The following is a 25,609-nucleotide window of genomic DNA, read 5'->3' on the forward strand; positions in this document are numbered from 1 at the left end:
GCCGCACAACAAGCGGCCACACCGGACAGCCCCACACTGGACTCTGACTGGGAACCCCGACCGCGACTAAACACGGACGGCTCTGAGGCAAACATCACAGACGTTCGATCTCAAGCAGGCGTTTCTTTCCATGTGCTGGCAGCCACCATTGGTATCAGAGGTTTTGAAGCGCTTGAAGCGCAGCCGTTTTCTTTCACTCCGCATGACGTGAAGCCTCCCCCCCCTCGCTCAGAACATCCCCCTCCCCCTGTGGGCGAGCGGGGGGCGCGCCTCGAGTGCGGCTTACGTCGCAGACGATGACCAGGTCCATGCCGTCCCAGGACGTGCATCACGTACACCAGGTAGGGCGAGAGCGGGCGAGCGGGCTGGCCGTCAGGAAACACAGCACCTCTCGGATGGCGGCGGTCGGCTGGCGCGGCCCGGCCTCCGCATCGTCGGACGGGCCGCCTTCGGCTGCCGGGACAGCGACCCGCCACGCCACATCAGCTCGCGCACCTGACGCCGCCACCATGCCGTGTGCGCGGGTACTTTGCCACAAGCAGATGTGTCGTGCCCAGGTGGCGAGACAAGTTGTCATCGCCGAGCGCAAAGAGTCACACGACAGGCGACGAAAATGGACCCCGCTGAGCGTCGGTGAGTGTAAACACGCGCCAAACACGCCGTGAGTGACAGACATGCACTACATCCTGCATCTGCCAGCCAGAGCCGGTCAGGCGCGCTGATGTTTTTGAGGTGACGCACCTGATCGAGCGGCGATCATCCACTCATCAGCCACAGCGACGTGCTGACACGTGGCAGGTAGCTTTTGCTTCGCAATTTGAAACGACATGAGGTCGAAATTATTAGCGTCGTATACCGAAACACACGTACAGTTGAGCTAACGTATTCGCATCGCAGCCGGCAGCAAGAAGCTCTTGCCACTTTCAGGTTTTTCACTGGTTTCAGCCTTGCCAAATCCGGCATAAACTGGCATAAACTCCGAAAGTGATACCGCTTAGCCTGCGCCCAGGAAACCGGAAGCATGGGGTTTGATTCGCTGCGGTGCCCACAGGGCGAGGGACAGGTGACGCCATACAGTCTCAGCAGCTGAGGGCGTTGTAAACCGCCAACGACACCGCTGAGGCCACAGACGAACCTGCTCGCTCCACAGTCGTCCGCCGCTAGCAGCTGTTCGCGGGCGCCCATCTCAGGTGAGAGTGCCGCACAAGCGGCGTGGAGGACTGAGGCGCCAATGACCTCAGTAGCCGCCCACATTGCCAATGTTCTAGAGAATAAACGTCTGCCATTCTTTTACATGACGGAAGACATAGACAAGAGGCGAAGCAGGCTGGACACCAGAGCGCCCCACCCCTCCAGCCCGAGGCCGGACCCACCATCGTCAGTAGGCGCGTCGCTGGGCTTCAGGGCGTTGACCAGCAGCAGCAGGTGGAGAAACGACGCCGGTGACAGTTCGGCCACCTGGCGGCCCGAGTACAGGCTCACCAGCGTGCTGTCCACGGCCAGGAAGGCGTGGGCGCGCGGCCCCGACGGCAGACCGGTCACCACCCGCTGCAACACAGGGACCAGTCACCACTCACTACCACATGAACCAGTCACCACCTGCTGCAACGCAGGGGTAGGCCACCACTCGCTACCACATGAACCAGTCATCACCTGCTGCAACACAGGGACCAGTCACCACTCCGCTACCACATGAACCAGTCACCACCTGCTGCAACGCAGGGGTAGGTCACCACCCGCTTCAACGCGGACCAGTCACCACCCGCTGCAACACAGGGACCATTCACCACCCGCTTCAACACAAGGGTCCAGTCACCACTCGCTACCACATGAACCAGAAACCACCTGCTGCAACAGAGGGGCAGGTCACCACCCACTGCAACACAAGAAACAGGTCACCACCCACTGCAACACAGGGACTCGTCACTTGCCAACAAAGCATCACAAGCCATCCAACACAGGAGACAAAACTTACAGGCATGCCACTTTGGACTGCATCACTGAAGCCCACAGCACTGGCGACTGATAAACTGCACAAATAGCGCATCACTGATAAAGTGGGTCATCTCAGCAGCATTGCTCATCACAAGGACCAATAACCAGCAGCTGCCACGCCTGAAACACAAGGCGCAGAGGTGGGGACAGGCCAGACTCTCCTTGCCGGAACAGCCAATCAGACCCGCCTCCCAGCATCCCCGCCGTCCTCCCAGTCCGAGCGGCGCGGCACTGAGCCCCGCCACCGGCGCGGCCGGCCCCGGCGCCAGCAGCGCCGCCTCTGGCCGCGCCGGCCGAACAGGCGGCGCCGCTGTCGCCGCCCGCACCTGCAGCACGGAGACCATCTTGTTCTGGACGTCGTCGCCGATGATGAGCCGCTCCACGGCCTCCACGTGGTAGGCCTGGCTGCTGCGCTGCAGCTCGCAGTAGGAGGTGAGCATGTCGGCCAGCTGGCGCGAGAGCGAGGCGTCGCTCGACTTGAGTCTGCCAGCAGATAATGGGCATCAGCAGAGGCCTGGGCTCTTGGCACGGACGGCCCCCGGGGCGCCAGCGTTCCAAATAACATCTATTTGAGTGTGCAGGGTGTAAATATAAACACATTCTATAAGAATCTGGCTCCGCGGCGTCCCTTACGCGCGCAACACTTCATTGGCTGCTAAATATGTTGTTCTCTGACCCCAAGCTCTGACACATGACCTGTCCGGCCGAACTTCAAAGCCCGTGGCGCCCAGATGAGAGGCTGGCCGCCGTCCGGCTCAACACTGATCGGCCAGTCTTCAGTAAGGGGAGGAGCAACAGGCAGTGGCCGCCCAGCCGGACACGATGGCACGGACAAAATATCGATATTCCTGCCATCCAAGTGGCTACATTTTGCCACAATGATGCCCAAACAGGCTGTGCGCTAGCCGTTTAGAAGCTTACAATTTAACGCTTAGAAGATGAATCACGGCGAAAAAATGTGACAATCATAGGCCACTCCGTCTTTTTTCAATGCCACCTTTTGTGACGAAATATTGCAAAAACGTCACAGTGGCGGCGCTCAGCACCACCACCGTATCGCCGATCCGCTCCCGCTCTCGTCCGTCTCATGGGACGGCATACGTTATCACGGTTCGGCTCTCCCCCTCAGCCGACGGCGTGTAACAGTACTCACCTGGTCAGAACAGGCCCGCAGAGCAGCTTGGCGAGGCTGACCGCCACCGAGATGTACTTCCTCGGCGAGAGGCTGGAGTGCTGGCCCAGGCACAGGAACTGGTACGTCAGGTACTGCCGGAAGAGTCGATATGCGGGCATGCTCAGAGTGGTGAGCAGCTGAACAGCTCTCTCGAAGAGAGGGTTTAATATAAAGTCTCGTTTCCTTGTCTGGCTTCTGTCACATCACCTTAGTAGATACTGCTCGCGCAATGGTAAATTTAATGATATATTTATAACAATATATTTTGTGCAACCAGCTTATTTGTATTCCACGGTAGATTTTGACAATAGCACAACTTTTGCCGTACAGCCTTCGTAAGAACATAATGAATTCCCTACATCAACGTCCCAGCATTGCCCATACCAAGAGCCATAGTTTGACTTCAAAAGCCTATCAGACGAAGATGCACGAGGGTTACTAATAAATTTGACCTGCAGCATTTGCAAAGTACACTCTTTGCAAGGCGCATACGATAAATCAACATTTCGCAACCGTGCAGCGTGTTTCTCACATGTTACTTGCTGGTCCAGCATTACAGTATTGGCACCAGGAGCGCAGCTCTACGGGGGGTGGCAGAGCCCACACGACGTTTCCACTTTAGATGATTCCCGACAGAAGTTTTTTCATCGGCGTAATGCGTTTATCACCATGCCCCCCCCCCCCCCCCGGGCTTCCTTCGGAGATCCCGGCTGCGCCCCTGATCCGAACCATTATCACACCAATGCCTGTGGTCCTGCTATTATCACAGCTATTATCCTGCTATTATCACTCAACATATTTTTTGTGCACAGGATCCACACAGCGACAGCGAAACATACACAAAGCAGCAGCAACTATATGCACAGATTAGCTGAGGCCACATATCTGACCGAGGCACCGCGGCGCCATCGCTCCTACCCTACGAGTGAGCCCGCTACACCCTCACCCGCTAAGACCGCTGGCACGGCACCACACCACGCACCTTTGTCCTGCTCTCGCTCATTTTGGCGCTCATCCTTTCAGCGCTTTCAGGGCGCCAGCTTTCGACAAACCCGGTTTGGCATTGGTAAGTTTGTTAGTTGCCGTCCTACGCATACAGATGCCACCCTTTACCCCTCCCTCCATTGTCACCCTTCCATTCAGTTTCTCTGCAGATGGACTCGTGTTAGAACAGACAGCGGCGTGCCCACCTCAGAGAACACCATGAGCAGGCCGTTCTCGCACTCGATGCAGCTGTACGGGTCGTGGAACTCCAGGCCCATGATGCGTTGCGAGGCGAGGAACGGCGAAAACAGCTGCACCAGCACGTCGGCCCGCTCGCTGCGCGTCTCCGGCACCTGACAGACGGTAGACGGTCAGCGCGTGGCATGCTGAGGCATAGCACGGCTGCACACGGGGGCGGGGTAGCACAGCGACAGTACATAAGAGCGGGGTGGAACAGCGGCAGCACACGGGCGGGGGTGGCACGGCGGCAGCACACAGGGGCCACAGGGGCAGGGGTGGCACAGCGGCATCACACAGGGGCGGGGATGGAACAGCGGCATTACACAGGGACCGGGCAGCACGATAGTACGCAGGGGCGGTGGCACGGTGGCAGTGCACAGGGGTGGGGGTGGAACAGCAGCAATACAGAGGGGCAGGGGTGGCACAACGACGATAAGCAAGGGTAGGGTGGCACACTGGCAGTAAAACAGGCATACTGATGGCACTGACCGTCTCAGACCAGGCCGGGTAGAAGAGACTGTTGCGGGCCGACATGCCGCGGATGTGCTGCTCAAACAGCTCATCGCCGTGCGAGAACACCACATCGTTCAGCCGGTCGAAGATGATGACGCCGAGCATGGTTGCAGCAGCCAAAACGAGACAGATGGAGCACTGTGTCTGAAATTGGGAGCAATCAATAGCCTAAATGTAAAACGGAATTCCACTTTTCAATGTTATTAACCTTCCCCAATCTGCAAAATATGACTGAGGTTAACACGCATCCGGATGGCCGGGTAGATACCCTTTGCTCGGGTGGGGGGGGGGGGGGGCACTTTGAACCCCCCCCCTGAGATCTCAGGAACTAAGAAAGCTAGGGACACTAAATTTACAGGGTGTGTTGACCTGCATGTGAACTTACTTAGGTCAAAGTTTTAGGTTCCTAGGTTATGACTTTCAGATCAAATAGGTCAAACGAGGTCAGTTCCAGGTTAGTCTCCAAAGTGCTCCCAGAACCCAGATAAGCATTCTAAGCAAAGGTCACATTCTCACTAAAGGTGAGTGACCTTTTTGACCTTTTAAAGGTCAAGGTGACCAAAATCATACATGATTGCTCTGCATTTTGCACTTGACTAAGTGACAAAGATTACACCAGGCAGTATGTTCCTAAAACAAAATGTTGACCTGGGTCATTCTAGGTTAATGACCTATTCTGACCTTTAAGAAGTCCAGGTAAGATGCATAATGCAATTCCTGCTATCAATAAACTCAGAATGAGCACCAGAAACTATCCCATACAGCAAGCTCTAGAGTAACAAAACAGGTTGGTTTTAACCTTGGTGTGACATTCATACCTGACCTTAGGCCGATGAAATTTGCTCATTCAATTGTTGTGTTGCCCAAGAAAGCATCTCAGATGTATGGCTTCATCTAACACTCTGTTGTTGGATCAGATTGAAGGATTACCTAGAAACTGCCTTGGCTGAAACCATGGCCTGACTTTAACCTGCCATAGGCCAGTGACCTTACGAGGTAATCTAAATTTTGCAAGTCAAATGATCCATTATTTAATTGTCTATAGCTATGCAAAATTTTGTGTGTGTGCGCCGCACCGTTCGGAAACCATTCTGGAAAGCCTTAAACCTACTTGTCATAAACATACAAGAGACACTGTAAGTGCTGAGCAAGATATTTGTCAGTCAAGCAGGACACCAATAACATGTAACTTTCAATAAGTGATAGTAAGTCAGGCAAACAGCATTGGAAAATATATATATATATATATATATATATATAGCAATGTCAAAAGTGGTCATAAATCATGCTTACACCCCACCACCATACCCACATATTCATGTTTTTTTGTGTTTATATGATCAAAGCCAAGTAGGACAAATAAAAATCATAGCTTGTTCTAGTGCCAAAAACATCCTGTTACATGCCCAGGCAATGTTGGAAAAATTACTTTTTCCTGGTAAAATGTATGCCACAAGATTTTGTATTCCAAGATTGTGACCAGGTACAATGAAACATTTTGCCTGGGTACAGCACTGTCTGGGTACAGCAAAAACTCACTTAACACATGCCTGAGTTGGGGTCAAGTTGACCACCCCCCTGAAGGTTTTCCAGAAAGTTTCAGAATGGCACAGTGTGGACATGCCAGATTTTGCATAGCTGTAGACAACTGAATAGTGGATTATTTGGTATTGAAAATTTAGATGTACCCTGTAAGGTTGCTGAATTACAGCAGGTCAAAGTCAAGCTATGGATTATGCTAAGTCAACTTCTAGGAAATCATTCAACCTGATGCAGCAACAGAGTGATAGATGAAGCCACACATCTCTGAGATAGTTCACTTGGCAACACAATAAATGAATGCACAAATTGTTTTGAAGGTTGGACCACGGCCAACATTTATCTCTTTTATCACTCCCAGGCTTGCTGTCTTGGGGTAGTTTCTGGGGCTCACTTCCAATTCATTAATAACAGAAACTGTATTGCAATCTTCCATGAATTTCTCAATGATCAGCATAGGTCACTGACCCAAAATGACCCAGCTCAACATTTTGTTTTTAGGAACTATCATATCAACCTATCATAATCTTTATTGATTACTCAAGTCCAAAACTCAAAGCAGTCTTGTATCATTCTGGTCACCATTATATTGAAAAGGTGAAACAAGGTCACCAACCCCCAAATAAGCATGGGACCCTTTGCTTAGAATAGTTGTCTGGGTTCTGGGAGCACTCTGGAGATCAACCCAGTTATTGACATTGACCTTATTTGACCCAAAGGTTGCAACCTTAATATATTAAACTTCAACCTAAGTGAGTTCAGCATGGGCCAACACATGCTGTAAATTTGGTGTCACTAGCCCCCTTCATTCCTGAGATCTCAGGTGGTCAAATCCCCCCCCCCCCCCCCCATCTGAGCGAAGGGCATCCAACCAGCCATCCGGGTGCGTGTTAGGCAACACAGCATGACATAAACAGCCATCACCTGCACCACATCACATACCTAAACCTTCATCCCAGGTAGCCTTTGCTCAGTTGTGCGTTGTCACCGTACTTAGATATATGACCAGGGATGGGAAGAAACCTACCGCACCATAGGGTGCCGTACATTTATACGCAGTGCGTGGCGTGTGTAGGGCCCGGCACCTACTTTTATCAGGCAGGGTGCCCACAAACCCACCTCACCTATCTACGAGACACCACCTCGCAACACAACACTCAAGAGCTCCGACGCAAGGCGACATTTCGATGTTACGCAATCCATGCCGACATATAAACAAGGCGATGCAGCCCGTTCAGATGTTGTGTACCAATCGCGCATTAAATGTAGTCAACTACAGTGCTACCAAATATTTCAGTTTTAGTTCAGTCAAACAAGATAAGATGGGTTCGCTAGGCGCTGTGACAAATATGATGGGCGCTGAAAGCACCGTGGGTGTCGAGCGATCTGCGCCGCCAGTGCGTGGTCTCACACGGTGCCTCCCCCCCCCCCACATGACCTATGATCCACAGCGCAAGAATGAGGCATGAATTTGAATTCCTGCCTAGGCGACCTCACAGCGTTTCCTTACACCACAGGCGCAACGGTGGCTTTCAAATGGTCGCACCAAACCTCCGAATGCCCTTCCGCTTTTCTAACAGTAAATCAATAGCACTGTCCTCTCAATTGTGCCAGCACCAATTCAGAATGTAGCGAGATGAGCATACATTGTATTAAGTGCAGTCTAAATGATGCGCTTTGTCGCCAACAGGTACAAAATATACATGAGCGTTGCACGGGGATAACTTGCCGCGAGATCTGTACAGTGACGCCCGTCTCGCATTCCACGCCCACACTTCCGGAGATCACGGCCTCGGTCAGCAGCTGCTGCCACCGCCATCAGCGACCACGAGCCGCGCAAAGATCGTCCGCACAGGCAGCGATCAGCTCTGCGCAGATCACTGATCGCGCGACGTGGCCAGCGGCTCGCAGATGCGGGTCACACGGGCGCAGCCGGCGGCACTTTTAACAGCACACCCGTGACAACGTAAGAATATCGACCGGCACTGGAAGGCACATAGAGATCACTGGATGAGCGACCACGTTCTGGCCCAACCGAAGGCTGCTAGGAACCCGGTCTCTTTTTTAGATGGCCTCCACGCATTAAAGTAACTTATATCCGCACACACGTTCAGATTGAAGTGAGACAGCAATGCACCATAGAAAAACATCCCTACGCACTATGACATTAGGTCAAAACTTCAAAATACAGTTATTCACGCAGCATATAACGTCCATGTATCTATCACCTGCACACCCAAAACCAACCAACAGTGTACAATAGCTGAACGTTCAGTTCGTATCCTGAGGATCGGACGACAACAGTAAGGAACTACACGATGCAGAAGTTGCAAAAGTGCAGAGCGGCGTGCTTCATTTTCACCCTTCTTTCGCCAGCCCAAGGCCGTCTCTTCACAGCACCGGTCATAAGAGCACGAGACGCCAGGAACCATTGGGGCTTCAACGACAAGCCGCCCCCGGTCTGCACTCACAGCAGCCGCCGATACACGTGGTGCACCCAAAACCCAGCCCTCAGGAAAAGACAAGGCCCACACGGCCCCAACTTCACGACAGGTGACCGCACGACACAGGCAGCTGCCGCTTGTAGCTGCGTGACGCTCCGGCGTCGCGCAGGAGCGCCGTTATACAGGCGAGCCTACCGCCGGCGGAGCTCCCGTCCACAGAAGTCCAGCGACGGTCAGTCTCAGGCGCCTGTGCCATCAGCAGGGGTCAGCCAGCGCCTGTCCCATCAGCAGGGGTGTACCCGTCATCGCGTCCCGGGGACGGATACCGACCAGTCTCACGTGTTCGCCCACCTCACACCTCACACGTCCTTCGGCGCGGCCCTGCGAGATGACGAAACGAAACCTCAGGCGGCGGTGCGGCCCACGGCACCTGTCTGGGGCGCCGACGGCCCTGCGAGGAGTGGACCCACACGCACAGAGGCTGCCCAGTCGGCAGCGCGCCGCCTGGACTGGCGCACCAACCGCGATCAGATGCCGAGCCCGTCGTAAGCGGGCAGCACCGGCGGCGTGGCTGGCTCGGCGGACTCTCCGTGCTCGGCGGCGGCGAACAGGCCGCTGTCGGGGGCGGCCAGCTCCACGGCGCCGGCCATTTCCCGGAACACCTCCCCCGTCTCCGTCTGGTAGAGCGCCGCGCCATCCTCGGCCAGCGTCTTGTACACGGTGACGCCCGTCTCGGTGCGGTACACCTCCAGCGGCCAGGCCAGCGCCTCCTGCACGTCCGTCACCGGCATCACGTTCACCATGTAGTAGCGGTCGTCGCCGGCGGCCGGCGGCGGCACGGACGGCGCCGCGGGCACCTCGTGCGTCTCGTGCACTTTCGCGTGGTCGCGCAGATTCTCGCTGCGGCTGAAGGCCTTGCCGCAAGCGGCGCAAACGTACGGCTTCTCGCCGGTATGCAGGCGGGCGTGGCGCGCCAGGATCTTGGCCAAGGTGAACGTCATGCCGCACACGTCGCAGGAGAAGGGCCTCTCCCCGGTGTGCACGCGCCGGTGGTCGCGCAGCTGGCAGTGCTCTCGGAACGTCTTGCCGCACTGCTCGCAGCAGAACTGGCGCTCGCCGCGATGGCCGCGCTGGTGCTTGTAAAAGTTGGAGACCGTGGCGAAGCCCTTACCACAGTCGTCGCACTTGTAGGGCTTCTCGCCCGAGTGGAAGCGCTTGTGGATGTTGAGGTAATAGGCCTGCTTGAAGGTCTTGCCGCACTGCTCGCAGCAGAACGGCTTGTCGGTCGAGTGCACGCGCTTGTGCACGCACAGGTAGGACTGCTGCGCGAACGCGCGGCCGCAGTCGTCGCACTTGAACGGCTTGTCTCCCGAGTGCAGGCGCCGGTGATTGGTCAGCGTCGAAAGCAGCGCGAACTGGCGGCCGCATACGTCACAGCCGTGCGGCTTCTCGCCCGTGTGCGTGCGCGCGTGTATCTTGATGCTCGCCAGGTACTGGAACTGCTTGTGGCAGAGCACGCACTGATAGGGGCTAGGACCGTCCACGCGCCGCCACAGCGCCGGGTCCGGCTGGCGCGCGCGCGCCGGCCGCGACTGCTTCGCCGCGCCTCGCGCACTCGGAGCCTGCGGGACAGCCGAGAGTGAGGTGAAGAGTCGAGCACACGGCGATAGAAACACAACGAACAGTTCACGATACCCAGTCAAACGTGGTAACATGGAAAAAGACGCATGTGCGGCGAATGCCAGCAGTAATTAAACAAAAGCTATTGCAAACGTGGTGACTGCTGTCGGCAATATTCTATTCCAATGTGTACACAATAATACATGTAATTCGATAAGCAATGCACTAATATACAATTCACACACACTCATTACCCACCACAAGCAAAGGACCTGCGCTAACACGAACGCCAAACGGAAAACCCATGACAAGGGATGTCACATAAGCAAGATCGGATACATGCGATTGAGTATGCTTTCAAACAAGATGATGGCACAGGATCACTGGATGCATCATTTGCGACCAATCCGTATACAGGAGCTTTCATTACCTTAGCTTTTTCGGTGTGCTTTGATGCCATCTCCACGTCACCCTCTACCTTCACGGCGATACCGCCTCCGGGCACGCGGCACTCTGCGAACATGGGACATCAGCAAGAAGCACGACGGGCATACAGCGAACGTCAAGAGTACCAGGAAAACAGCCCAGCATGGAAACAATCTGTAGCCCTGATCAGCCTGAGCGGGTCAGACCATTCGGCCGACATCATGGTTCATGACTCACGATCCGTTTTGGATAATCAACCAAGATTCCTGCTGGGTAATTATCCATGGTTCCTGCCAGATAATCGTACATGCTTTGATGAAACATTTTGTGCTTCGATCTATGCTCTGCTGTTCCAACCGAAAGATGATTCTCTATTCATCATTTTCCAATGCGCTCTAAGTTACGTTTACTGTAATCTAGCTACTTTCGATACACAATCATGTCGGTCTCATGCTTTTGATCCCTTCCGTTACATACTATTCGGATCCGGGGTTGATCTGCATAAATAATTGGTAAATGAGCGAGCAGAGGGCCTTGGCAATCTAACTTTCCCCAAATGTGTTTCTAACGGCTCTCCACTGACACTTCTTTGTAGACTTTGGTAAACCCACTAGTCGGCGGTGGCCCCTACTGCCTGAGGTCGAAAACCGTTGACCTTGGCCCGTGTCATCGTCTTAAACTAGAGACTGTGAGACATTAGGTGTTTTCATGTATTGGGTTCCTGCCTTTAGTGTGTCATTGCGGTGCACTCAGCTGCTGACGCATCTAGTGTCGCTTGCGTTTCACCCCGACAGGGAGAGCGGGTACCGCGGCGAAGTGGATCCGGTGCCTCCTATTTGCCTCCCGGAGGTACAGCTTAGCCCCTTCACTACCAGTGCCCTTATGTGTAACAATATATTAGGTGTTGCAGTAAACTAGAGGTCTTGATGCATTAGGTGTTCTGATACATTACACGTTTTGATGCATTAATGTTTTGATGCATAACTGGTTAGACACTAGAGATCACGAAACATCACTCAACGCTCGGGTCGCGCCGTCAACCGGATCGTACCGCTGAACGTGCCGCCGGGTCCTGGCGCCTGGTGCTGGTCGGTCGGCTCCCGCGGCCGGTCCGTCTCGGCGGCGTCGGGCTGTTCGGCAGCCGGTGCCGGTCCCACCCCGGCAGAGGCGTCCCGGGACGGCGCCTCGCCGCTGGGCAGGTCCGCAGTGGCAGCCACTCCAACGCCCCCTGCATCGCCCGGGAGCTCCCCTGCAGCCGGCGGCGGCGGCTCCGTCGAGCCGCAGGTGTTCGCCTTCTCATCAGGCGGGCAGGCGCCGCCCAGCGCCTCTTCCCCCGCCGCCTCGTCTTCTGCGGCGGGCGCCTCTGCCTCCTCGCCGTGGCCCGCCGCCGGCCGCCGGCCGCGACTGCGCGCGCTCTGGTCGAGGGCGCGCCGCAGCTGGCGGCGCAGTCCGTCGGCGCGCGACTGCAGCTCGTCCAGCTCGTGGACGAGGCGCGAGCAGGCGAGGCAGAGCACGGCCTGGCGCGGCGGCGGCGTGCCCGCCAGCTCGCCCAGCAGGCCGCTGAACGGACGCCGCGAGAGCCGCGCGGTCAGCTGGCGGACGCTGCGGTGCGGCGGCGACCAGACGGCGTCGCAAACCAGGCAGGCCGGCCCGGCCGGCGCCATGCTCGTACTCGCCACTGCGCTGCCCTGCCACCACATGGAGAGGAAACACTAAACACTGATGCCATGTGGGCACACCGAATATTGCATGGCATGATAATAGTGCAATCTATGGTAACATAGTAGATTGAGTATGGCTTTTGTTCTAAGTATTGCTTATGATGAATGATGATGTTCAAGATTTCATACATAGATCAGTGGGTGGGCATACTGTGTGTAATTAAGGGAAAGATGCTGCAAATACCAGTCGAACCAACTAGTATTTGCAACATACTGGTACTTATTTTAATATCAGAAGACTAACATAAGCTGTGTCATAATATCTTATAAAAGGGTTTACATAAACTTACATGAATAATTGACCTGCAAAAAACATAACACAAGCACTCTGTGCCAAGAACTGACATACTTATTATAATTTTGCTGAAAGGCAACTTACCTCACACATCAAGAGCAGCTTATGCTGTTTAATGAAAATTAAAAATTGTTACACACAAAATCTTGCAGTATTATGTCATTCTTCAGTGTCAACCTGGCAATAATAATGAAGACATTAGATAACCTGAGATTTTTAATGATGCAAGAGAACACAAGTTTTGCACCCTTCATACAAAACTTATAACATCTTAACATACCATTATTCAACATTCTAATGACTTGGGCCAATGGAGAGGCCTTCACCAATGCCAATCTCCCACACACCTAAATTCTCCATCATCAAAACATGGAAAAACCAATATTAATCAAGTGCAAACCACCACTTACCTCATCATGCAGTTGTGCCATGGACATGGTGTGCTCATATGATACATATAATTACTAGTGAAGTTTGATCGCAATGGCAAGGGACCATCTTCTTGAATGGGTCACATGCTGATCCAATAATGACAAAACTAAGTTATTCATGTTAATTCATCACAGACTGCTTCAGTTAGGACGACCTACTGATACCTTTGAGAAAATGGACAACCACGATAGTTTGAGAACTCTTTACATGTAAAACAAATTACCTGAAGAAACAGGACTTACAAAAAAGAACAACTGTGCTACCCATAGCCCAGTTAACAAAGTGCCACATGCTTGTATGATGTACCATGCTCCAAATTCAGAAAGGGTCAAAATGTGCATAATTTTCAAGTATTTAATTGACTTGCACACCGCATATCACTTGCACACCACAACAGTTTTTTAATACATTGCCTATTCGCACACTGAAATTTGTGGTGACCACATCCCAGACTCAAGGCTCTTGAATTTAGAGCATACATGGTCCAAGCCTGTGGCCAGGATGTCACTGCTATGCTGAAGATGTTCAACATAACATGCATTTTTGGGGCCTGGCCAATGACAGACATCAAAATCTGATAACCTGTTTGATAAATATGATGTTATACACACCCCTTCCCACCTCAACAAAACACCTGCACCGGCAGCAAAGGAGATAACTTAGCTTTAAAATTTGACAACTTATCACATCTGATAATTCTGATGTTCTAAGCACACTTCTCCACCTTACCAAACAAACGCATCAGATGCACAACAGATCAGGCATGTACCTCTGTGTTATCAACACACAGCTATCCGCGTAGACACGGCTAAAAAGCCACACGCGGCACCAAAACCGTATCAGAGATTATCACCAATTCACCACCTGTTGCGACAAAGCATGTGTGCCCTGTCCCCTTTGCCCTACGCTACACAGATGGCCTGAGGGCATCATATTTGCCTCTCGCCATTCACTTTAGCATCAGAACTCTCCGACGGTCCACTTCTTCTTTTTATGTCAGTCCTCGGGACGCGAGGCGGCGAGTTCGGACTGCATGCGGAGTTTGCCGCCGTCGGTTTCGCACCAACTTTCCCGTGCGTGCAATAAATCAAAATGTGTAGTTAACGCCGTGAGTGTGTGAGTATTAAAATAACCATAGAATATTTTCATTCCGCACAAATAAATTATTAATCTTTGAAGCCCGCACCAAATATTAAACATCGTAGCGATTTTGCTGTTTTTCCCTGCGCTGCAAACTTCCCATTTTTCGTGTCGATACTCTCCAACTTAATCGGACACTGAACATCTGACCAGGGTGGAGCCTATTGTATTCGCGAAATGCATTACAATCGATCAAAAATACGCACAATAAGGCGGCTGGCCTGTAAATTGCACACCCATTCTCAGACCGTACACACACACAGCCAGCGCCTTCTCTCACGCGTGCCGACAACTCCTGCCCCCCTGAGTCGGGCAAGGACTAGCACTGCACTCCCTGACAGCACACCTAGCCGCGCGCGGCCTGTCTGGCCGGGTGCGCCAGCTCCGCGGGCCGCGCGGTACCACACAGGCCGTCCGTATCACAAAACACAACGGAAGCTAGCGGGTCGGCGCGGCCGGCTCCTCACGAGCTGCTCGACTGGGGCCGGGGCGGCTCCCGCTCCCGGTTCCAGTCCTGCAGCCCCTTGGGCAGCTGGGTGTCCTCCTCGAACGAGCCGGTGCCCTCGACGAACTCCTCGTAGGTGGACTTCTCCTTGAAGGGGCGCGGCCCGAGGAGTTCGATCATGTCGTCTCGCGCCAGGATCTCCTTCTGGAGGAGACGCAGCGCCACCTGCGGAGAAGCACGGAGCACCAGGTGCGGGACGCATCGACCGAGAGCCTCCGGCCATCACTACCCGCGAACACGTCGCAGAGATCTTCTCTTGTCGCCCTTGAGGAAGTCTCAAAGGCGACACTCATCACAGACAACTCGTGCACCTCGACAGACGTACACCTTGTCTGTCGTACGCTCGTACACAGACAAGTTGTACACCTCGTACAACTCAGCTACTTATGGACAAAAAGCGTAAGCTTCAGGCGTCAAAACCTGTTTGTGCTTGAATGTATCAATGTGTTGGTCGTGCACCATAGCACAAGTGTGTCTCCATCCACACTGTCCAACGAACAGCAGCATCTCGAGACCAACTGTGGTTTGCAGCCGGTGGCGTGGCAGTCCTGTACACCCTGTATCGATGCCCGATCGCTGCGGGAGCACGGAATCAGCTCCGAAACGTCCGCGTCTCGGTAACGACACCGTCACCCTATCACACACAACGGCATCCTGCCGCTCACATCCGCAGATCCCTGGCCGCCACCGGGCCCGCCTGTCCAGCCGGACCGGTCACAGCGCCGCGGTGTATACCGCGCCACACCGCCCCGCCGCCACCCACCTTCTCGACGTCGTCCTTGTGCTTGGTGAGCAGCGCCATCGTCTTGTCGAAGGCGCTGGAGATGATGGAGCGCACCTCGCTGTCGATCAGCTGCGCCGTCTCCTCCGAGTACGGCTTGTCGATCACCATGTCGCCCGGCTGTGGCATCTCGAAGCTGACGTTGCCCACCCGCTCGTTCATGCCGAACTGGGTCACCTGGGCGTCACAAGTCACGAGAGTTCAGTGCCCGGTCACCCGCTGGGGTGGGAGCTGGTGCCTTACTTGCAGGACGTGGTGCGCCGGGCCGCAGTGTTGCCCTGTTGCCGATACCGTATCGTCGCAAAAAGGCTATCCACCAATCACACATGGGGCAGTTGCCTTCCATCAGCCACACCCAGACGACAGACTGGTTGACCAGGACCAGAACAGTCAGCTTTGCACACAGCGATGCCAATGAGACCAGCGACGGCACGCTGGGCACATGCGCCAGCAGACCACCGGCGCAAGGCTATCCGCTACAACGACCGGCGCAGCGTCAACCGCTGACGCCGATGTGGTGAGACATGATGCGACAACTATGCCGGCTGTCTGAAACTGCTTCTACTGAAAGCAATGACAGGCTACGATGCCAAACTACTCTTAAACGCGCACTGCACTGAAAAACCAGGGCTTCATTTGTCGGCGGTGCATGCGAAAAGCAAGCAATTATGCATCAGTACGTACGACACGACACTGTGGTGATTGACACCCTCTCCCCGCGCGCCCCTCCCAGGCCCAGGACCGGCCACGAGTCACCTCTCGCGCACGAGCCCGCGATTTCTGACCTGGGCGTAAGCGCTCTGCGTGACCTTCTTGAGGTCGTCCTGCGCGCCGGTGGTGATGCGGTTGAAGAAGATGTGCTCGGACACGCGGCCGCCCAGGGTCATGCACATGCGGTCCAGCAGCTGCTCCTTGGTGTAGAGATACTGCTCCCTGGGCAGGTACTGCGCGTAGCCCAGGCCCTTGCCGCGCGGGATGATGGATACCTGACAGGCGGCGGGTCCGTGTCACGTGCCGAACGTCACCATCATGGGGGAGTGGTCAGCGTGGCATTCGAAAGGTCACCGAAGCGTTGGCTGAAGACGGCTCAGACCGCCAGGCGGGTCGCCGGGGTAGACTGTTTTTTTTTCTGTGCTCAAATCTAGCCATCCTAGTGTCCTGTGTGCGCACAGCAATGCCAGTCCATCGCGTCGTCATAATATTTACGAATTTTTGTTATTACCAAGTTGATAAGCTATTAATACCAACACACCACCTCGGTAAAAACATACGATACATTGTCAAGACCTTCCCCTGGTACTGTGGTCATGGCCTTCCCGCCATCTGAAGCCGATAACGCTGGGCTACCGGCTCTGACGTCAGCCGACCAGGACACTGACCTTGAGCAGCGGGTCAGCATGCTCGAGGAACCAGCCGGCCACGGCGTGCCCGGCCTCGTGGTACGCCACCGTGCGCTTCTCGTCCGGCTGCAGCACCTGGCGGCGGCCGAGCGAAACACGTCACGCGGCCGGGAGCGGCGCTGGTGACGACAGGCTGGGCCAGAGCAGCCGCCACCGCCCGATCACACGGCCGCCCTCGACACGTCAGCCACTGGCGCACATGTGCTTTTCGTATCAGAATGTGAAGGACATTTTGCCATGAGAAGTACACGTCACAGCTCAGTAAAAAAAAAACGCCGTGCTCTCAGGACGTAAACGCGTCCGCCCCCGCGCGTCTGCGAGCGCTCGCCTGCGCCGCGTCCCGGCCGGGCAGGCGGCCGGCTCGTGCGCCGCGCCCACCTGCGTCTTCTTCTCCATGCCGGCCACCACGCGCTCGATGGCTTGCTCGAAATGCTTGAGCACGATGCTGTCGTTGAGGTCGCGAGCGGCGATCAGCGCCGCCTCGTTGCACACGTTGGCGATGTCGGCACCTGGCAGACGCGGTGGGGGACGCGTCAGGTGCTCGGACGGCCGACGCCGGCGTCCATCGTCCCCAGGATTCGCCAACCGCACGCAGTACAGCGGACGCCGTCCGGTCAGACGATATGTTGTGAGGAGTTGGAGTCCCACCCCAGCGCGGCATATACCGATCACAACACAGGGCACACAGAAAGGCCGGGGTTCGATGGACGCTCCGTGATCCGAGACTCGCTCCGTGACGTGTCCAGCAGCCCCGATCTCACAAAGACTGGCGCCAGATCAGTCCGGCGGATGAATCAGCGTAGACCGCATTCATTAGCAGCCTCGGGCTAGTGCAGCGCCGGCGCTCAGCCTCGGGCTAGTGCAGCGGCTGCCTACCGGTGAAGCCGGGCGTCAGCGCGGCCATCTTGCGGGCCAGCTCCTGCTTGTCCAGCTCCGTCTTCAGCTCCTTCAGGTGCACCTGCGGCGGCGCGGGGCGACCGGTGAAACGGAGCGCCGCCCCACTGCCGGGGGTCAATGTTCCCTATGCACGGGGGGCTGTTTTCGGACCGGCGGCGCATGCCGATGCCGTGCCCGCACCGGGGCAATGTGGTGGATGCTTGGCAATACAGAGCTGTCTTTGCCCTGAGACTGTTTCAATGAACCCTGAACTAGAGCACCGTTCGAACCGTTCCAAGGTGGACGGAAGGACGAACCATCGGACAGCGAACGGAAGGACCGGCCGCCGGACAGTGGACGGGATGACCCAGGCATCACCCTGATCCAACCGAATCGTCATCTAATCCAACATTATTTTAACCACCCGCAATTAGCGAACACCCCACCGAAATCCGCTCGGCTCACCCGAGGTTTCGTAGAGCAGCCAGCGGCAGGCTGTCGGCCGCCGCCCCCTAACCCACCTTGAAGATGGACGCCCTGCCCTTGATGTCGGGCGCCGGCACGTATATCTGCCGGTCGAATCTGCCGGGCCTCATGAGCGCGCTGTCCAGGATGTCCACCCGGTTGGTGGCCGCCAGCACCACCACGTTGGTGGTCGTGTTGAAACCTGCCGCGGGGCATGCGGAGTGAGACACGACCGCGTGCTTCTGGTCACCACACGGTAACACGGCCTCGGCGCAAGCTTCAGCGCAAGAGGCCATGTTTGTCTGACGCCGTGCTTTAAGCACTGCCTGCGCCATGCGATTGGGCAGGCAACTAAAAGTTGAAACGGCTTTCAAGGCCTTGACGCCCTCGACGTTCATTATTTACAGCGCCGTCGTGCCTCCCCCGGGACTTTCCGGTCCGAGCCGGCCACGTCACCACCGGAGACCAGCCTCCATCAAACAAGGCCGGCGGGGGAGCGCGCCCCGAGCCGAGCGCCGGGGAGCGGCGCGGCGACGCGCCACCCACCGTCCATCTCCACCAGCAGCTGGTTGAGCGTGTTCTCCTGCTCGGAGGCGCCGCCCAGGCTGCGGCCGCCTCGCTTCCGGCCCACCGCGTCAATCTCGTCGATGAAGAGGATGCACGGCGCGTGCTTGCGAGCTTGGGCGAACATGTCGCGCACCTGGAGACGGCAGCGAGCCGGGTAAAAGTGGCGGGACCGACAGACTGCGGCAAGCATCGGCAAGCTGTGTGTTTGGATAGCTGTAGGTGGAGCCTACACCCAGCCAAGTGCCGGCCATGGCACGTGAAGCTTGGGAAAAAAACTCCACCCGTATATGATACTAACAAGCCCGCAAAATACTCCTCCCGAATAAGCGCAACTCACAATTACCGACGCACTTTTCACACCAACATCACCCCATCCCAATTCGCCTCCATCGCCCTGGAGCCCAAACTACGCCTATCATGAGCCACATCCACGCTGCACCATGACCTGGCAGGCAGAGCGGCGCGCGCCACCGACCGGACACGCGCGCGCGCCACCGGCGCCAAGCAGAGTCGAGCCCGTACCCGGGAGGGGCCGACACCGACGAACATCTCGAGGAACTCGGAGCCAGAGACGCTGATGAAGGGCACAGCAGCCTCGCCGGCTGTCGCCTTGGCCAGCAGCGTCTTACCCGTACCAGGAGGGCCTGCAGACACGGACCAGAGGTCTCACACACAGTGAACATGCACACAAAAAACACGCACGGTGGCCTAACCACCCGGCTTCGATACTCCTCACCTCGGTTTCATCACAGTTCCATGTTCCATTGATGTCATAGCTTCATCGAACAAACTGATTATGAGGAACATCCGAGATTACAGTAAGAAAGCATAAAAGTTTGGTAGCAGAAGCCGGCCCTACCTGTGAGCATGGCTCCCTTGGGAATTTTGGCTCCCAGCTCCATGTACTGCTGCGGGTGCTTCAGGAAGTTGACAAACTCCATTATCTCAACTTTGGCCTCTTCACATCCAGCGACATCCCTGAAAACCACCACAAAACCAATAAAACCGAACGCGCACGTCAATGCAAATAATTCGCCAGTCGCTGAAGGCACTCGATAGTCATGATTTATCTTATGATTCAGTAACCCAAACGAGCCCTCAGGCTTCGGAAACACAGAATGACACTTCGCTCATAGACTGAACGAGTAAAGGCGAATGACGAGAATCGAAAGGCACCATGATTCAGTTTGACCCACGTACACTAATGTCACCACATCTCAACTGCAGCCCAGGCACTGATCACCGATGCGATTGACGCATGTCGCCTCCCAGCTGCTGCTCGCCCCAGCACGGACCTGAACTTGACGCCGATCTCTTCCGGGTTGATCAGCTTGGCCGTGGACTCCATGACGCCGCCAAACAGGCCGCCACCGCGCTTGCCGCCGGCGCCGCCGCCGCCGCCCATCATGGTCGCACCCCGTCGAAACATATAGACGGCGAAGCCTGGCGGGCGCGCCGGACGGGAGGGCGTCAGAGGCCGCGCGGCGGCCGACGACCGCGCCGGACGAGCGCACACGCGGCGCGCGTGCCAGGGTGGGCGAGCGCGACTGGGATCGGGCGCGACACAGCGTGCGGTCCCCACGTGGCCTCACGGGCACTCGCGCGCGCCGCGGTCACAAATCAGGCAGTCGCCGTGAGCGACAGCGGATCCAGCGAGGCGGTGCGGATTGGCCGGCGCAGCTCCCGAAACAGCGGGCGCGTCGAGCGCGAGCAGCGCGGCCGGGCAGCGCCCGCCGCAGTGACCTACCGAGTATGAGCAGCGTGGGTAGGAAGCTGAGCACGCTGCTGGCCTCCAGCTCCTGCTTGTAGACGACCGGCACGTAGTTGGGAGGCTCGATGCTCATCTCGGCTTGCACGTTCTCCAGATTGCGCTCGAACGCGTCCACCGAGCCGATGTTGAACCACAGCGTCGTCTGTCGGCGGACGCGTGGCTTTGGTCGGTCTATCGAGGGGCCGAGCATCGGTGCTGCTCGCTGACGCAGCAGGGCAAGCTATGACAAGAGGTCCGCTGCTTCCGAAAAGTGCTTTGCAATATTCCACGTGTAATCTATGTCTGGATTGCGTAAGGTGACTTGTCACAAATTAGCACAAACTGTGAACATGATGGATAAAGAGCACAGCACAACTCACGGCTCCCTCGATGTTGCTGCCAGGCTGTAGCCGCACGCGCACCCACTTCTTGTTGACAACCTCCAGCTTGTCAACCATGCCACGGCCCAAGTAGCTGCACAGAGGGGGCGCACGGGAAGACCGTGATCATACGCGCGTCCACAGCAAGCCAACTTAAACATTGGTGAAGAGCACTAACATGCGCAGCAAACAGACGCAACGCACAACGCGATGGTGGACACCGTCAAGCACACGCACGTTGGCGCCAGCGATACGTCTGCGTCCAGGCAAAAGTACATGATAATATGATGCATCTGTGTGATAGAGAACTTCCTGCTGGCACACCTTAAATTCAGTACACTCACACCTCGCGATTCCGACTCCTTGCGATTCAGACTCCTTCTACATGTCAAACAGAGGCACTACCCTGGAAGGCCAGTGCTGTTACAGGACCAGGGCAGGAAGGGCATTGCACTGCCCTTTTGGCTACCTGTCCACGCATCAGCCAAAACTAGGCCCAGGTATCCCGAATCGACACGCTGAATGCTGATCATGACGGACCTGTTGGAGAACTCCTTCCACGTGATCTCCTTGTAGCCGACGTCGTACATGGCGGCGCCCAGCGCCACCACCGTGCAGCCGGCCACCACATACAGCACCATGCGCGCCTGCTCGCTGCTGCCCTGGTCGCCGGGCTTGCCCCTGCCAAGCGGGCAAACGCCGCGTCACGGGCGACGGGCGCTGGCGCTATGGTGACGTAGTAACGGTACCCAGAATCTCGTTCATGTTGATCAGTGAACTAGGCTGTATGCTAGCAGCCTTTAGCCACACAGTCTGTATATCGTCGATCACACCACAATAACACACTGCAATCCAGCCAAAGTGTCTACCTATGCCCTTGGTAACGTGACGGCTGCCGAGTTTACCATATAGCCCCACTCACTTCATTCCTGGCCCGCCAAAGTTTATCTTGAACGACCACATGGGGTCCTTGGCGGCGTCTTTGCGGCCAGCACCGCCCCCGCCGCCGCTGCTGCGGGATGGTGGCGGCGGCGGAGGTGGCGCCTTGCCTTCCTTTCCAGCAGCCTCCTTGCCACCGCCATTCTTGGGCTTGAAATATTTCTCAAAGCCTTCAGGCGGCTTGCAGCGGCGCAGATGGCCACCCAGCAGTGCTTCGAACCGGGACGAGATGTGGGCAAGCGAGCGCCTGGATAGTGGCAGCTGAAGGCCAGCACAATGTCAGTGGCATGCTGATGTAGTACACCATGGTGCCCCTTGCCTGAAGCCATAAAATGCATGTGGAAACAACAAACTGGAATGCTTTAACAACAGCTGTTTGTTAGGTTTCTGCTAGTAATTGAACTAACATCACAGTGCAAGATATTTAACATCTCAGTATAAGATTTTCCCAAAGTACGTATTATTCTGCATTGCAGCCCCAATCAGACAAGACAACAACAATGCAATTACTTTAGCATTATATGTAATAAGAGAACAGCCCAGGTATAAGTTTGAATCTGAATGCCAAAATGAAATGCCCATCTTGATATGTTAATCTTTGGAGCACCCATGTTTGAATTCACCCACTTATTGTGTGGTGGGTTTGAGTGGCTTCAGGAATTTACTGTTTGTCCATAGCCAGGATGGCCAATGGCTAGTGGCACTAACACCAGTAAATATCTGGTAATATCAGAAGGCATGATGGACCATTGCAACCATTGTGGCACATTATGTTTTTGCCTCTAAATTCTGCAGTTGACCAAGAACTTGGATGGGGCAGTGTAGTTACAGTGCAGACCATGCATGCTGCTTCGCATAAGTGCTGATCCCAGCAATCCACCTAATCTTGACTGGAAAAATTATACTTTGCATGAATTTACATCTTGCACTGAATTAATTCACATTCTATCTGATGCATGAATTAACATTTTAGATTTCCACCTAAAATACATTCAACACTTAACCTGAGCAATCAATCACACCAAGCATTCCTGGTGTACCAACAATATCCTTGTAAGAATGTCAGTGTATGCACAGGATTAATCTCATAACCTCCCAGTTTGGTGCAACCAAATTCAGCACATACAGAGCCCATGTCTGCAGGAATGATAGGGTTGCTAAGATACATTTTAAGCAAGAATATCACAAAGTTATTAAGCAAAAAAACTTTGATGATGAGGTTCAGGAATTTTTTAGCTATTCATTGCACATGGTCATGCAGTGTTCAAAATGATTGGAAAATTATGTATAATTTTGCCTGGCCTGACTTTGATGCATGCTGAACACTCAGCTCAATGTCAGCTAGCCTCAGTGCAGTGGATGGCTTTGCTGCAGACAGGCATTGAACCATGCTGTTAGGAATGTTTTAAAAGGAAATATTTAATATGTTTAATCCTTTCAATCAACCCATACATTCTTTTATCAATTCAATCAGAACCATATCATTGTACAGCCTATCACATTGCAAACTGATTAGGCATTTATTACAACATTTAGAGTCCTGTGTCCTGGCAAAGTCACACAACAATGGTTATTACCAGCCATTAGTTCCTAGTTATCAGTCACTAAGCAAGTGTCATAAAAATGGAAGATGTCTTTTACAAAACCATATGGGTGGCAAGTAATTCTTAACTACCCTTACCCATCATGATGGATTGTATGCCACAAGAAGGACACCTCCCAGTACCACTCCAGAGACCAAAACTGCATCAAATCACAAAAAGTATGAAAGCCGCCTCCAAAAGGCTAATCACAACACTGGCTATGTAAACCAAAATTAAAGCAAAATAAAGGCATCAGCTGTTAAACCACATTTATGATCCGCATCAAACACATTAGGAGTGGTACTTACCATGTGCATCCCATCGCAAGGACTACGGGCAAACCCGCTCGTCCTGCATAACACGCGGCAAGTCCCCAGTATTCTGTAAGCCATCGTGCAGGGCCCCGTTGACAGGTTGAGAGCTACCGAGGCGATACTGTCTGTCTTTGGATTGGTTGCACACACTTCCTTTACATGGCACGAGACTAAAGAGCAGAAGCGATTGGGTTTTCTCTGCAAGCGCCCCACGCGTCACTCCCGTCCACTTCCCAACAACAGCACGCGACACACCCGCTGTTGTATAATGCAATGGTGTAATGGTAGGACCGACCAATCCTGACGAAATTTCGGCTCGCTCAAAGAACTGTCCTTCGTTCAGAGCAAGATGTTTTTATGCTGATATTCATTAAACAACAAATCATGATACACATTGTCCACAAATGGCAAATCAAAACTATGATATACATTTGCAGAAACTCTTCAACCTTTAATCGAACACCTTTTGCCTTCATATGGTAGCTTACACCTGCGGCTTCTTTTAAAAAAGCATGTGTTTAAGGAAATATGAAGGGAAAAGCCATTTTGACTCGCTTAAGTACCTCGCTTAATCACTTCATTACCCCGCGTTATAGGGGGTCCGAACCATATTTTTCGCGTTTGGCAATATAAACAGTTCCCAATATCCACAATCAAGTTTTCATCTGTGTCTGCCAGGGTACGGTGACTCGTCCTTATACCATTACATCATTCCGTCAATTTAGTTCCCGTAGTTTCGATGTTATATAAAACCATTACGTAGCTCTACAGTGCATACGCTTCTAGTCAGACACGGGTGAATTGGTACGACCATGTGGCACACTCACGCAACTGGCAACCCTCTTTGGAAATAAAGTTAATACTACGATTAACGCAAGCTTGGGTGGTGGGCCAATTTGACCCCCTCCCCGAATGTTTTCCAGAATGATTTCCGAACAGCGTAGCGTTGCAACGCCAAACTTCCCCTAGCTGTATGCAATGGAATAGCATATCTTTTAGCACACAAATTTTATGTCCTTTGTAAGTTTGCTGCCCCATGATAGCCCAACGTCAGAGCGTGACTGTCAGAGAAGGCCGTTTCTAGAGAATCGTTCAATCTGATGCGACAACGATGGTGTTAGACGAAGCCATACATTTTTCGAATAGTTTCTTCGGTAATGCACAAATTGAATTCAAAATTACACAGACATACGTTGACTCGCTATTCCGCATAGAGGTCAGGCAAATGTCAAAACTAACCTGCTTTTTACTCGAGGGCTTGCTTCATGGAAACGTTTCTGGTCGTCATCTCGAAGTTATCGATAACAGGGACCGACACAGACATTTTGCATGGACTTAAAGGCTTAGATAAGTTCACTGACCTAAAAGGGCCGGGGCCAAAACTTCGTTTTTAGGAGCATACCACCTAAAGTAATCCTGACCCTTCTTGAAATGACAGAATAGCAGCAATTTCGCAGTTTTTGGTCACATTAACCTTGTAAAGATTAAACAAAGTTACTGACCTTAAATTAACACCACTGACCTTT

At 54.2% G+C, this 25,609-nt stretch overlaps 3 protein-coding genes and 1 long non-coding RNA gene across 4 annotated transcripts; all 4 read right to left on the minus strand.

The window, feature by feature from the left end:
* Positions 1 to 328: 328 nt before the first annotated feature.
* On the minus strand, positions 329 to 7,625 carry LOC119099028 (uncharacterized). Its single transcript, XM_037222074.1, has 7 exons — positions 7,388 to 7,625; positions 4,883 to 5,050; positions 4,360 to 4,506; positions 3,149 to 3,261; positions 2,322 to 2,478; positions 1,374 to 1,548; positions 329 to 453 (listed from the first exon to the last, which is right to left on the minus strand). Exons 2-7 carry the CDS (start codon positions 5,009 to 5,011, stop codon positions 329 to 331), a joined length of 846 nt encoding a protein of 281 aa, XP_037077969.1. The 5' UTR covers positions 5,012 to 5,050; positions 7,388 to 7,625.
* Positions 7,626 to 8,078: 453 nt separating this feature from the next.
* On the minus strand, positions 8,079 to 12,027 carry LOC119099104 (zinc finger protein 239). Its single transcript, XM_037222182.1, has 3 exons — positions 11,987 to 12,027; positions 10,940 to 11,022; positions 8,079 to 10,511 (listed from the first exon to the last, which is right to left on the minus strand). Exons 2-3 carry the CDS (start codon positions 10,967 to 10,969, stop codon positions 9,417 to 9,419), a joined length of 1,125 nt encoding a protein of 374 aa, XP_037078077.1. The 5' UTR covers positions 10,970 to 11,022; positions 11,987 to 12,027; the 3' UTR covers positions 8,079 to 9,416.
* Positions 12,028 to 12,537: 510 nt separating this feature from the next.
* Positions 12,538 to 14,279, minus strand: LOC119099107 (uncharacterized). Its single transcript, XR_005094305.1, has 3 exons — positions 14,153 to 14,279; positions 13,036 to 13,128; positions 12,538 to 12,623 (listed from the first exon to the last, which is right to left on the minus strand). It is a non-coding gene; the product is annotated as an uncharacterized LOC119099107 (long non-coding RNA).
* Positions 14,280 to 14,673: 394 nt separating this feature from the next.
* LOC119099103 (AFG3-like protein 2) lies at positions 14,674 to 24,468 on the minus strand. The gene is made up of 16 exons (XM_037222180.1): positions 24,078 to 24,468; positions 22,170 to 22,447; positions 21,788 to 21,928; positions 21,248 to 21,341; positions 20,865 to 21,030; positions 20,413 to 20,560; positions 19,977 to 20,095; positions 19,640 to 19,761; positions 19,097 to 19,250; positions 18,607 to 18,752; positions 18,086 to 18,167; positions 17,588 to 17,718; positions 17,189 to 17,284; positions 16,595 to 16,795; positions 15,792 to 15,986; positions 14,674 to 15,193 (listed from the first exon to the last, which is right to left on the minus strand). The coding sequence occupies exons 1-16, from the start codon at positions 24,159 to 24,161 to the stop codon at positions 14,987 to 14,989; spliced, it is 2,364 nt and encodes a 787-aa protein (XP_037078075.1). The 5' UTR covers positions 24,162 to 24,468; the 3' UTR covers positions 14,674 to 14,986.
* Positions 24,469 to 25,609: the final 1,141 nt, after the last annotated feature.

The sequence above is a fragment of the Pollicipes pollicipes genome, unplaced genomic scaffold, assembly GCF_011947565.3.
Source record: "Pollicipes pollicipes isolate AB1234 unplaced genomic scaffold, Ppol_2.1 Scaffold_4740;HRSCAF=5597_pilon_pilon_pilon, whole genome shotgun sequence".
NCBI classification, from domain to species: Eukaryota; Metazoa; Arthropoda; class Thecostraca; order Pollicipedomorpha; family Pollicipedidae; genus Pollicipes; species Pollicipes pollicipes.

Excerpts from the sequence above, each read along its gene's own strand:
- LOC119099028 (XM_037222074.1), bottom strand. The coding sequence starts at position 5,011 with ATGCTCGGCGTCATCATCTTCGACCGGCTGAACGATGTGGTGTTCTCG. Across the intron at positions 2,479-3,148 it reads TGCGGGCCTGTTCTGACCAG|ACTCAAGTCGAGCGACGCCT; the intron begins GTGAGTACTGTT and ends ATCTGCTGGCAG. Across the intron at positions 1,549-2,321 it reads AGATGGTCTCCGTGCTGCAG|CGGGTGGTGACCGGTCTGCC; the intron begins GTGCGGGCGGCG and ends CCTGTGTTGCAG.
- LOC119099104 (XM_037222182.1), bottom strand. The coding sequence starts at position 10,969 with ATGGCATCAAAGCACACCGAAAAAGCTAAG. Across the intron at positions 10,512-10,939 it reads AGCACACCGAAAAAGCTAAG|GCTCCGAGTGCGCGAGGCGC; the intron begins GTAATGAAAGCT and ends GCTGTCCCGCAG.
- LOC119099103 (XM_037222180.1), bottom strand. The coding sequence starts at position 24,161 with ATGGCTTACAGAATACTGGGGACTTGCCGCGTGTTATGCAGGACGAGC. Across the intron at positions 19,762-19,976 it reads CAAGGGAGCCATGCTCACAG|GCCCTCCTGGTACGGGTAAG; the intron begins GTAGGGCCGGCT and ends CCGTGTCTGCAG. Across the intron at positions 19,251-19,639 it reads TCGGTGTCGGCCCCTCCCGG|GTGCGCGACATGTTCGCCCA; the intron begins GTACGGGCTCGA and ends TGCCGTCTCCAG.